Raw genomic sequence first — 12,174 nt, 5'->3', positions numbered from 1 at the left:
CGCTTCTGTCTAAGTCAGATCCCTCCTGCTGTCTGAGATTGTCAGCAGAAGCGGCTGGTTTGGGTAACTGTAGGGGACCAGGGACCCTGGGGGCAGTCCCAGGGAAAAACTGCTTGGCTTGGCCTCTGTCCTTGGTCCCTTGCCCAGGCGGAGGTGCCCAAGGGCATGGAGAGATCAAGGACGAGATTTCTTTGTCCCAATTCGAGGGGCAGGGAGTGGGCCTTCCTTGCTTCGAGGCCAGTGTGCTGGCTCCCCAGCCTGGCAGCCTGGCAGGGTCAGACAGGGCCCTATTAGCAGGGGTACAGGAAGAGAGTGGAGGTCTCGTTGCCAGAAGGGTGGGGAGAGACAGGATCCTGAACCCCAAGGGCTGGGGTGTGTGTGAAGTGGGGCCAGGATGCCCATGACAGACTCCTAGATAGGGCAGGAGAAAGGCATGGGCAGAGAAGCGGACAGTGAGATACTGTCGGGCACCCTGTCCTCCCCTCCTTGGCAGAGGACCTGAGGAAGGTCCAGGGGCTGGGGCTCCATCCGCTCATCTTCCCCCGCCCTCGGCCTTGGGCCTGAGGAGAGGAAGAGCCTGCTCCCAGATTTGAGATCGTCTCCAAATGGGGAACCCTTGTTTGGCAGCCCTTGTGTCCCCACACCCGAGGTATTCAGAGGCCTTCCTTCCGCATAGCTGAGCTGGGGACTGGTTTCTATTTGGGTATCCTGACTTCAAGGCTGTCAGAGCCTAATCCAGAAACCCCTGCTCCCTCCCTGCTCTATGCAGGGGCCCAGAGAACTCCTGGGAAGAGGGGTCCGGGTGAGGAGAAGCTGTGCCGGGGTGCGCCCCAGTCTAACCCCAGTTATCAGCACAGCACAATGATCAGCACACACCTGACAGCTTCAGTTTATCTCTCTCCTCACCTCCACGTTCGTCTTCCCTGTCTCCTGCATCAGCACGTGAGGAAAGTCCTACTTAAGATCTAAGCTGCAGCCCTCCAGCTTCCCCCACCCTCCTCCTGCTCTCCCTGCCCCAGGAGGCTCCCAAGTCACCCAGCCCAGTGCCCCTTATTGTGTGGCTGAGTCTGATGTTCAGAGAGGTTAAATGCTGACCGGAGGCCACACAGCCAGACTAAGGCGGGACAGGCCTCCCTCTTCCCCTCCCCCTGCTCTGACCCAGCCAGTTGGAGCAGACATCACAGGCCAGACAATTGTTTGGATTTAGGGGGCAAGGGGGCTTATTATGCTGGCGGCACTGAGGGGCCAGTGGGGAGGACATGCAAGGGTGGGGGTGGCCCCAAGGCCTAGTCCCTGTAATCAGCGTTGTGGGCAGAGATGATGATGGGCCTGGCTTCCGCAGGCGCTGAGGTCACCTGGACTGGCCCCCCCAGCAAAGCAGCACCCCGCAGCCCTCCCCGGGTCCCCACCACTGCTGCCTGCAGCCTTAGTCTGTCTTGTCTCCCCTGTGAGGACTTCCAGGTCCTCCTCTCCTCAGAAGGCAGCCCCTCCCCAATACGAGCATCTCAGGCTTCCTGTCCCCATCTCCCCCCAACTCTCCACTGTCTCTTCTGCTCCTCCCCCGGCCCTGAGGTGCCCCCTGAACTGGGAAAAGAAGAGTCCAGAATTTGTAGGCAGAGGCTTTACTTTATTGAGGCAGGGGTGAGCCAGGCAGGGCCACAGCATGGCAGGAATAGGGGGGTCAGGACATAGGAACACTCTTCCCCCTCCCCCGGTGGCCAGACACCCCATGAGGGTGCAGTGAGGAGGGGCAGGGCTGGCGAGCCCTCTCCCCTGGGAGGAGCTGATGAGATGGGGAGGGAAGCAGGTGCAGGAAAGGGAGCCTCATCCACAGGGATTCAGCTGGCTTGAGCCTGACGGGGCAGTGCGGGCAGGATGTTTTTTACTCCTGGAGCCTCCATACTTGGAACAGGTCCCTCTGCCACACCCCATTTCACCTTGGCCAGCTAGGCCTCTCGGACAGAAACCACGGGTCAAGAGAACACAAGTTAGGGTGAGAAGGGAGGGTCCTTAGGGACATCTCCCCCGCCCCCCCCATCCTCAGTGCAGGAAGAGGAGCTCTTTCTCTAGTCCTCCCCCGAGGACCAGGAATCTCCATCTCCTTCCCTCTGACTGAACTTCAGGAACTGGCCGGGGCCCAGCTGAAGCGGAGCCCCTGCCCAAGTGGTCTTCAGGGCACCCTCCTCCGCCCCCTCCAGGGGGCTCCCTCTGTCCCCCTCGGGGGCCCCCAGTTTCCCCTGCTCTACTCCCTCAGACTGCTCCAGTCCGTTCACCACCCCCCCATTCACATGCTCCAACTCTTCCTTCAAGCTGGGGCCCTGGCCATTGACACCAAGCGTGTCCCCTACCCCCGGGCCTGTGTCCTCCTCCCCACTGAGGGTCTCCAGAGGGCCAGGGACTTGGTCCTCCCTCTCCAAGGGAGCAGGGTTAGACTCCTCTTCTGAGCCTGAGGGCTCAGTGCTGTCCTGGGACACAGTCCCCAAGGCAGTCACGGGGGCATCACCCACCACACCCCTCAAGCCATCATCCCAGGGCACGGTGACATCCATGGTCTCAGACTCTGGGAGCTTTCCTGTCTGAGGGCCACTCAGGGCAGGGAGGCTGCCAACAGAGGACCCCGGGCCCCACCGCCCAGCCCCTGGCTCCCTCCCCTCCTCTTCCTCTTCATCTTCTTCCTCTCCCTCCTCCCCACTCTCTTCCTCGTCTGCAAACCCATCAGACTCCCCATCCCGATCCCAGGCTGCAGGCTCTAGAAGCAGCTGGGGTACCTGGCCCAGAGGTTCTGCTGCCTCCCCAGGGACCCCAGGAAGGAGAGAAGCCTCGGTCCCCAGATCCTCAAATTCCTCTGACAAGTCAGAGTCCCGGCCGCATTCCTCCTCCTCATCTCCCTCCCTCTCCTCTGAGGGGTAGGGGTGGGGCCTGAGGCCCTCAGAGGCCAGGACCACAGGATCCCAGCCTTCCTTTCTGGTCTCCCCTTGAGGGGAGGGCCTCTGCTCCCCAGCCAGGTCCCACTTGGGGGAAGCAGGGGACCTGAGGTAGAGGCCCAAGGGAGTGGAGTCGGGAAGAGTCTCCCCCAGCTCATCAGCCTCACTCTCTTCTCTGCTCTCCTCCCCCTCCTCCTGGAGGCCCTCAGGGATCCCCCCAGAACCCAACTCCTCCTGCTCACTCTCCACCTTCTCCAGGGCCTCAGCCTTGCCCTCCAGCTCCCAGCCAGCCTCCTGGCTCCCCTCAGCCAGGGGCTGGGGCCCAGGGGCATCTTCACAGATTGGGGTGGGTGACCGGGGCTCAACAGGCCTTGGGCTGGGGGTCCCCAGGACTGGTTTTGCATCCTCCACTGCTTCCTCTGACCCCAGGGGCCTGGGTTGAGGGGTATCACTTCCATCATGGCACATGTTCTCAGCAGGGAACACCTGCTCTGCTCCCCAGGGGGCCTCAGGCTCTGACTCCTCCCAGCCCCTGGGAGGCTCCGGGGGGTCTCTGCTCTTCCCAGGCAGTGTGGAGAGCTCTGGCTCCAGGGCAGCTGCCTCCTCTAGGTCCTTTCCAGGCCCTTCCAAGCCCTGTACCCTCTTTGCCTCCAAACCTTCCTCGCCCAGGAGTGGCTCCATCACCTCCTCTCTAGCCAGGAGGCCTGGGTCCTCCAGCTCTAGGGCCTCCTGCCCAGGCCCCTGCTCAGTTTCCATAGCAGCCTCGCCCACACCCACAGCTGTCTCTAACCCTGAGGTGACCTCAGGGGAGGCTCGGCCATCCCTCGGGGCCTCCTCCTCCTCTTTCAACACTGCTTCTATCACCTCTGACATTCCCCAGGGAGCTCCGAGGCCTGGGGCCCCCACCTGCTCCGGATGCCCTTCGGGGTCTTGGAGGCCCTTAGCACCTCCCTCCCCGCTGGCTCCCTCAGCTGGGATCCTGTGCTCTTTGGGCTCAGGGCTCCCTGGGCACCCCTCCCCTGCGGCAGTCAGCTGCGGCTCCCCCTCCTCTATAGACTCCTCCTCCCCAGCCAAGCCATCCTGTGCCCTCGGGTCGAGCTCTGCCTCACCCTCGCTGTCCATTCCAGCCCTCCCAGGGGGCATTTCCTGATCCAATTCTTGGTCCCCCACCACCATATCTTCCCTCCTCTGCCGATCCGCAGACAGCGGCAGCTCCTGTCCCTCCTCTTCCAGAGGCCTCGGGGACTCTTGATTCTCCCCCTTGTCCACGTTCTCTTCCTCTTCCAGGTACCTTTGACTTTCCTTGTCTACCTCTTCTGGAGATCTCAAATTCTCCAGGTTCCTTTCTCCTAGAGATCTCAGTGATTCTTGATTCTCCTTTTCTAGGGGTCTCAATGTCTCTTGATTCTCTTCCACAGACACTAGTGGTTCTTGAATTTCCTTTTCTGGTGGTTTCATTGTCCCCTGATTCATTTCTTCTAGAGACCAGAGTGGCTCTTGGGTTTCTAGAGATTTCAATATTTCCAGATCTTCTCCTGTAGACTTTAGTGGTTCTAGATTCTCTGTTTCTAAAGATCTCATTGCCTCTACACTCTCTTCTTTTAGGGACCTTAATAACTCTTGATTCTCTTTTTCAAGAGGTCTCAATATCTCCTGGTCTTTTCCAAGAAACTTCAGTGGCTCTGGTTCCACCTTTTCTAGAGGTCCCAATGTCATCTGATTCTCTTTTTCTAGAGGTCTCATTGTCTCTTGGTCGTCTTCTTCTGGAGACCTCAGTGGCTCCTGGTTCTCTTTTTCTAGAGGTCTCATTGTCTCTTGGTCTTCTTCTAGAGACCTCAGTGGCTCCTGGTTCTCTTTTTCTAGAGTTCTCATTGTCTCTTGGTCTTCTTCTTCTAGAGACCTCAGTGGCTCCTGGTTCTCTTTTTCTAGAGGTCTCATTGTCTCTTGGTCTTCTTCTAGAGACCTCAGTGGCTCTTGGTTCTCTTTTTCTAAAGGTCTCATTATCTCCTGGTTCTCATCTTCTAGCGACTTCAATGGCTCCTGGTTCTCCTTTTCTAGCAGTCTCAAGGTCTCATGATTCTTATCTTCTAGAGACCTAAGGGACTCCTGGTCCTCTTTTTCTGGAGCCCTCAAGGTCTCTTGATTCTCATCTTCTAAAGACTTCAGGGACTCAGGATGCTCTTTTTCTAGAGGTCTTGATGTCTCCTGATCCTCTTCTTCTAGAGACCTCGGTAGCTCTTGATTCTCTTTTGCTAGAGGTCTTGATGTCTCTTGGTTCTCTATTTCTTGAGATGTCAGTGGCTCTTGATTCTCCCTTTCTAGAGCTCTCAATGACTCAAAGTTCTCCTCTTCTAGAGACCTCACTAATTCTTGATTTTCCTCTCCTGGATATGAAAATGTCTCTAGATTATCTTCAAGAGATGTCATTAGTTCTTGATTCTCCTTTTCTAGAGATTGCAATGTCTGTGGGTCTTTTCCTATAGGCTTAAGTAGTTCTACAGTCTCTTTTTCCAGAGGTCTCACTACCTCCATGTCCTTTCCTTTTAAAGATTTCAATAGCTCTTGATTCTCCTTTTCTGGACTTTTTAGTGTTTCTAAGTTCTCTTCTTCTAAAGACCTCAGAGACTCTTGATTCTCTTTCTCGAGAGAGCTCAGTGTCTCATGGCTTTGTTTTCCCAGAGACATCAGTGGCTCTTGAATCTCCTCTTCCAGAGCCTTCAGAGTTTCTTTTTCCAAAGGACCCTGGGAGTCCTGGATTTCCTTCATGTCCAGATCCCCTTCTTCTTGCTGTGTTTCCTGCTGCAAGCTGCTCACCCCTTTGACTTCTACGGCTGTTTCTTTCTCTGCCAGCCCCAAGACTTGCCCTTCACCTTCCTCCTGGAACCTGCTGGACACTCTAGATCCACTGGGTTCTGCATCTTTGGCCTCTAAACTGGGGTGGTCAGGGCTGAGGGGTGGGGCCAAGGAGGCATGATCCTCAGGGGACTGGCCTGTACCGGCCTCTTGCAGCTTGCCCCCAGGCTCCTCTGGTCCTGGCAGGACACTGGCAGGGATAGCCACCTTGGCTTCAGCCCACATGGCCTCTGGAACCTGTTGCCTCTCAACCTTTGGCTGGAGCAGGGAGAGAGGGGCATCCTGAACTCTGACCTCTGCATCTGTAGCAGAGCGGAGAGGCTGAGGTGTGGGTGGGATGGGGGTGCTGGCCAAGGTGGGGGTACGGGCCTGGAGGAATTCCTGTCTCTTCAGAAAGTTTGGCACAGGTGTCTCGAGAGTATCAGGCAAGGATGAGGAGAGGGGAGTTGGGCTCAGGACAGAAAGCAAAGGTCCCAGGCGCCGGCCCTCTGGGGTCCCAGGGAAATGTAGCTCCAGCTTCGGGTCTGGAAAGCCAGAGGGGAAGAGACAGTGTCAGAAGGTGCTGGCAGGGCAGAGCGGGAAGCCACAGAGCAGTGACCATTTCCGGCAAGAGTGCCCATGGGCCCTGTCCCCACCTCCCTCTGGCTGGGCTGACAGTGCACCCGCTGCTGTTGGGGCCAAGGAGTCAAGATTTAGATTGGTGCCTCTCAGAAAAGAAATCACCCTGGGATATGAAGAGCAAAGAAGAATAGAGTTTGAGGGGGCAGGGGCCTGGCCCCTCCTCTTACCCTGCAAGCTGAGGGCAGCTTTGGAACCACTGCTGGGTGTCTGCAGCCGGGAGTTCTCAGCCTCTAGAAGGGTCCTGGGGATGAGGGAGGAAAAGCTGGGTAAGCCCTCCGCCCAGAGGCCAGTGGGTAAGCTAGCCGGCAAAAACCCACAGCTGCGCTTGCATGTCCTGGCACAGCAGGCGTCTTCCTCACGTTCACCACCATCACACAAAAGCCACACGCAGGGTTACGCTTGGCTGTGCACATGACATTACTTGGTCACATACCCACAGATATCACACACTTGGTCACACAGCATCACGCACTTATTTGGAACACACAGCTGGACTCACAAATACACAAGCAGATTCCCACACAGTCGAGACAGTGTACACACACCCACGTAGGCTTAGACTAGTCTCCTTCTCCCCACCTCCCAGCCCAGTGACCTCATCCTCCGTGTGGGGGGCCAATTCTCATGCTAATTGCTGCCTTTGTCCACGCAGCCATCTGGAGGGTCTGAGTGGGGGGCTTCCCAGGGGAAGTGGGAATTCTCAGGCCGTTCCCATGGGATAGGCTCCCTCCTCCTCTCCTGGGGCCCCCAGAGCTGGTCACAGACAAAAGCAAATGAATTCAGCTCCCTCTCTCCAAATCCTTTTCACGCCTCAAAAACCAGCGGTTGAGCCTGCCCAGCCCCTTCCCCTTGGTGGTTTGACTGGGGGTCAAGGCCTTCATCTTGGGATCTCTAAGTACTCTGGATCCCCAGCCTCTCAGGGCAATGGAGGTCTTTGTGTCCATGCTCCTGCCCCAGTTCCCCATGGGGACTGAAGAGGAGGGGACCAATAGGGGAGGGGAGGGCCAATCAATTCAACACGTTATGCTGAACATCTACTCTGTTCCTCTGCATGCTCTCGGAGTCTGGTTAGTATTTTCTGTGGTCGCACCTGTGTCCTTCCCAGTGCAGGGTCATGCCTTCTGAGCTCTGTGCTCCGTGAAGGTAGAGGTACTCTCGTCCTCACCCCTGGATCCCCACTGACCTTCCCTCTCTGGGCCCTGCCTCCTCTCCCACCCTGAACCTGTCCCACGGCCCCTGCCTTTGTTTGCCTGTGGATTCTACAGGCACTGTCCTCATAGCCTGTCCGCCTCTGGCCCCCACCCTGTGGATTTGGGGTACACAGCCCTTCACACTGGCAAAGCCCCTTCCTCAGGCTCTGTCACTGGATCCTCAGCCAACCAGGCCAGTTTCCGGGAAGAGGCTATGAGTTTGCGCAAGGCCACAGAGCCAGAGAAGCAGCACCTCCTCGGTCTCAGCCTCTCCTGACTCAACAGACAATTCGGTTGGCAGAAGGGCTGGGCGGGGCCGAGGGCACTAGGGTTTGAGAGGAGTCAGGGTCCATGATGTTCAGGGGTCTGGACGTCACCCAGACCATCTCCCATTCTCCAGACAAGGAGACTTGTCAGTGCAAGTCCGTGCCACCAACCCACATCTGCAATTCCTCTTTTCTGAGGCTTCTCAAGGGCATCATGCCCTCGGTGTCAGCACACACACACAGAGACTAGGCTTTTCAGGCCCTTGGCATGGATGCAGATGTCCCACACGTGTCCAGCCCACTCTCCTGAGGCCCTCCCACTCAGCAATGTCACCTCTCTTTGGGGGATTTCCTGGGTATGGGATGCTTCTCTGGTCCTGAGCCCATGGGGGAGCAGCAGGGGCTCAGGGGGGAAATGTCCTGGTGTGGAAGGGATCAGCCTACAGTCACAGAACCTAGTGGTGGCAGAGCTGCTTCCACCTGTGGCTCTGGGCCCCTTCAGCTGAGGAGTCTCTACCCCAACATGTAAGTGTGCATCTGTGTGCCTGGGGGTAGGGTTCAACCCATACCTGTATGTGGCCACCTCCAGGCTGAGGGACATCTTGAGGTGTGCCAACTGCTGCCGACCTTCCAGGACCTGGGCGATCTGGCTCTGCAGGCCCTGTTTCTCCTGCTCCAGAGCCTCCACGGCCAGCTGCAGAGCAAGCCAGAGGCGGTGAGGGAAGGGGCGGGGTCCTTCCTGCTATCTAACCTGCATCTCCCTTGGCTGCTGCAGCAGCATCTTCTGCTCCCTGACTGACTCTGGGTAGAGCAGATTCCTGCCTCCCCGACCTCCCTCCCTGCCCAGAGAGCCCCCTCTGGAGCCTCCCAGAGAAGCACAGTGGCCCCTCAGCCCTCTCCCACGGCCTGGCTCCTCTTCTGAGGATGCTGATTAAATGGTAGCACATGCTGCTCAGAATTCAGCTCCCACAGGAAAGGGGAGGTGAGGAGATGGGTTACAGAGAGAAGGAGGGGGAAAAAGTGGAAGCAGAAGGAAAAACGATTAATCAAGAGGCTTGGATCTTGAAGGACTGGAAACCAAACAGTCCCGGTCCGGATCGCTGCCTCTTGCTCCTCACACCAGGCCCCCACCCCCTCCACTTCCCACATGTTCTGGAATCTTTCTCTTCTGAGAGGCGGGGTGGGGGGGCAGCCATGGTGAGACCTCTGTCTGGCCCAGGCAGGAGGCTGTTTTCTCAGCTGCTGGTCACTTCTGCACAGTGAGAGGGGGAGCAGCTGTCCCAGGCGTCTGGAATGTGCTCGGGGAGCTGAGAAGCCATACCATGAAAGAAGGGCTGGTAGCCACTAATCCAGGGCCCCTCACCCCCTCCTGTCTGGGGGAGGAGGCCTGTTAGGAACTTGGAGAGGCTGAGCTGAGCGGGCAGACCATCAGACTCACCTCAAAGAGGGAAAGTCCTGGGCATCTCCTGTGTGAGAGCAGAGCCTAGGGAGGGGCCCAGGTGCCATCACAGGGAAAAGGTGCCATCCAGAAAGGGAGGAGGCTGCTGCAATGGTGTTGGGCCCGCCTGCCCTTCCAGGGGTGTGCTTTGAGAGGGCTCTGAACCTCCACCATTCCCACCCTACCCTAGACGGAGCCTAGACAGTTTAGGGCCTCTGGCACCAGGTATGGGTTTTCTGAGAACTGGCCCCTGACTCGACAGCCATCCCCACCCCCCACTTCCCATTCACTTCCCAAGAAGGTCTCCAAGCCCCATAGGGACTTCCCCAGGCCTTGTCTGCCCAGGCCCTCCGACCTCCTCACCTGGAACTTCTCAGTGGCCCGCAGACGCTCCTGCCAGCGCCCCTCCAACCTCTGCTCCAGCGCGGCCCTGCGCTCGTGGAGGCCACCGCGCTCGGCCTGGAGCTGCTGCAGCTCCAGACGACCCTCGCGAGCGCCCTGCACCGCACGGCCCAGCCGCTCACGGGCCTGGCCCAGCGACGTCTCCATTTGGGCCACGCGCTCCTGGTAGCCGCGCACTGCCCCGCGCCACGCCTCGCCCAGCCGCCGCGCCAGCTCCTCCACCTCAGGGGCCGGCGCTGGGGGCCCGCGGGGCGGCGCGGGGCAGCGGGGGGCACAGGCGGCCTGCGCATGCAGGCCGGCCCGCTCCTCCTCGTGCGCCACACGCAGAGCCTCCAGCTCGCGCTCCAGCTCCGCCGCCTGGTTGCTCAGCCAGGCCTGGGCGCACTTCTCGGCCTCGACCGCGCGCCGGCTGCGGGCCACCTCCTCCGCCATCCGCTCCCGGGCCAGCCGCTGCTGCTGGCATCGGCCGGCCACGCCCTCCACCTCTTCCACCAGGTTGTCGCGCGCCACCTCGGCCGCGTGCTTCTCCCGCCAGCGCTGGTCGACGAGGGCCCGCAGGGCTGCCAGCTCGTCGTCGGCACGGGCCCGCCAGGAGGTGTCGCCGGACTGTGCCCGGAGACCCCCGAGCTCCGCGCTGAGCAGCTCATTCTGCTCCTCGAGCGCCTTGACCCGGGCCAAGTAGGCCTCCAGGCGCCGATTAAGCTCCCACATCTGAAAAGATTCCTCCCCCAGGCAGCCCTCCATCCTGCTCGTCTGACCCACCGAAGGTGGAGAGACGCGGGGCACTGGGACAAGCCAGCGGCTCTCAAAGCTTTTAGGACGAAAAAGAAAAGGAGACCGATTGGGACAATGACGGGGCGGGGCGAGGCGCAGCCCGAGCGACTGAGAGTCTGGAGTGGGAGCGACGCTATTCATACTCCCGCCAGCCTGGCGGGAAAAGGGGCGGGACCCAGGCCTTAACCCCTTAGAGTTCAGAGAAACGGCGGCAGCCTCTGTCCCTGCGCCACGGTGTGCTGGCGAGTGGAACCAAAGGAGAAGCCAAGCGTGGAGAATCCGATGTGATGGAGGTGGCTTTCTGAGGGAGGACGCCGTGAGGGTCACAACCCCTGATAAAAGCAGGTTATGCACAGAGCTGAGCCTGTGGACTGGGCGCCGGCGGATTCAGACCTGGGAGGGGGTGCGAGTTTGAGTCACTCAGCACACCCAAGAGAGGAATCGCTCACTGAATTCCTCTAAGACTCAGTTTCTTCATCCGTAAGATGGGAGCAACGATGGACGTCTCACGGATTGCTGAAAAGGTAGATGTGGCCATGATTTTTGTAAATAGCAAATACTCACCTTCCTGAAATACTAGAAGAAAAGCTTAGCGGCACTGCCCCGAAAACAAGAACAAATACATCATATTGGAAGACACGAACATGCCGCTCCCCCACCCCGCCCCTCTCCCCTCCCCCCATTGCCTGTCTCCATCAGAAAACGGAGAGATCAGGTGAAAGGATGTTTTCCCCACCATTCCCCTCCATCCTTCCTACAGCTCTTCCTACCTGAGGTTCACACACCCACTTTAGTAGTGGAGGGCCTCACCCAGTTCTCAGGGAAGTGCGCCCCATCCTGCCTTCGGTATCAAGAATTTTTGGTCAGAGGGCGCCCCCTGGTGGCTTACAGACCTAGACAGTAAGAGGAAGCAGAAAGAAGAGGCTGCTGTTTGCTTCATCACGACCAGCCCCAAGTTATTGAGCCTTTGTGATGCGTCAGATGACGTTCTCACATTTTACTTGCATTATCTGATTGAATGTTCAAAACATCGTTTGAAGGTTCTACAGTTCATGAAGAGAAGAGCTCACTGAGGGTGGGAGTAGTTGGGAAGCCTGGTTGGGGGTGGGGGGTGGTCCTTCAGTTGGGTAGTGACGAACAGGCAACATTTGGGGTATGTAGAGTGAAGGGGAGGCCGGGCCAGACTGAGAGAGTCAGGGATAACGAGGCCAAGGGGCTCCTTGGGGAAGGAATTTCTGCTCATGTAAATCCAATTTAGCTCTCTAAGTGTGAATTGAGCACCTACTATGTGTCAGCACTCTGTCCCAGCCCCGGAGGAGCTCAGAGCTTGGTGAGGTGAGGGCAACAGTGATGGGCACGCACAGTCTGGTGGTGAAGCAGACACAAGAAGATTACAACAATACTTATCTCCCGAGGTGTCCACAGAGAGCTGGGGAGCACAGGGAATGGAGAGGGTTTTATATCTATAATGACCCGGTGGGGTCATCTGTCCACCCAGGCCTCGGTCCCCAGGCCAACTGGACTTTGGAATTCACTCTCAATATTTGGAATGGAGGCCAAGGAGGGGCCGGCGGATGTGGAGGGGGGGATTGACCGCGAGCTAGTGCAGACCAGAGGCTGAGTCCTCTCCATCCTCACATTACCTCACAAGTCCTGCTGTTTGGTTTGGGCTGGGGGTTCCCAAGAATTGTGTCCAGGAGAGCTGA

The 12,174-nt window shown here is 58.3% G+C and overlaps 1 protein-coding gene across 1 annotated transcript; it reads right to left on the bottom strand.

Annotated features, from left to right (window-relative positions):
- Positions 1–1,606: 1,606 nt before the first annotated feature.
- NES (nestin) lies at positions 1,607–11,380 on the bottom strand. Its single transcript, XM_023640985.2, has 5 exons — positions 11,239–11,380; positions 9,656–10,984; positions 8,424–8,548; positions 6,566–6,639; positions 1,607–6,301 (listed from the first exon to the last, which is right to left on the bottom strand). Exons 2-5 carry the CDS (start codon positions 10,607–10,609, stop codon positions 2,067–2,069), a joined length of 5,388 nt encoding a protein of 1,795 aa, XP_023496753.1. The 5' UTR covers positions 10,610–10,984; positions 11,239–11,380; the 3' UTR covers positions 1,607–2,066.
- Positions 11,381–12,174: the final 794 nt, after the last annotated feature.

The sequence above is a fragment of the Equus caballus genome, chromosome 5 (genome assembly GCF_041296265.1).
Source record: "Equus caballus isolate H_3958 breed thoroughbred chromosome 5, TB-T2T, whole genome shotgun sequence".
NCBI lineage: Eukaryota > Metazoa > Chordata > Mammalia > Perissodactyla > Equidae > Equus > Equus caballus.
This window is presented reverse-complemented; position numbering and strand designations above follow the sequence as displayed.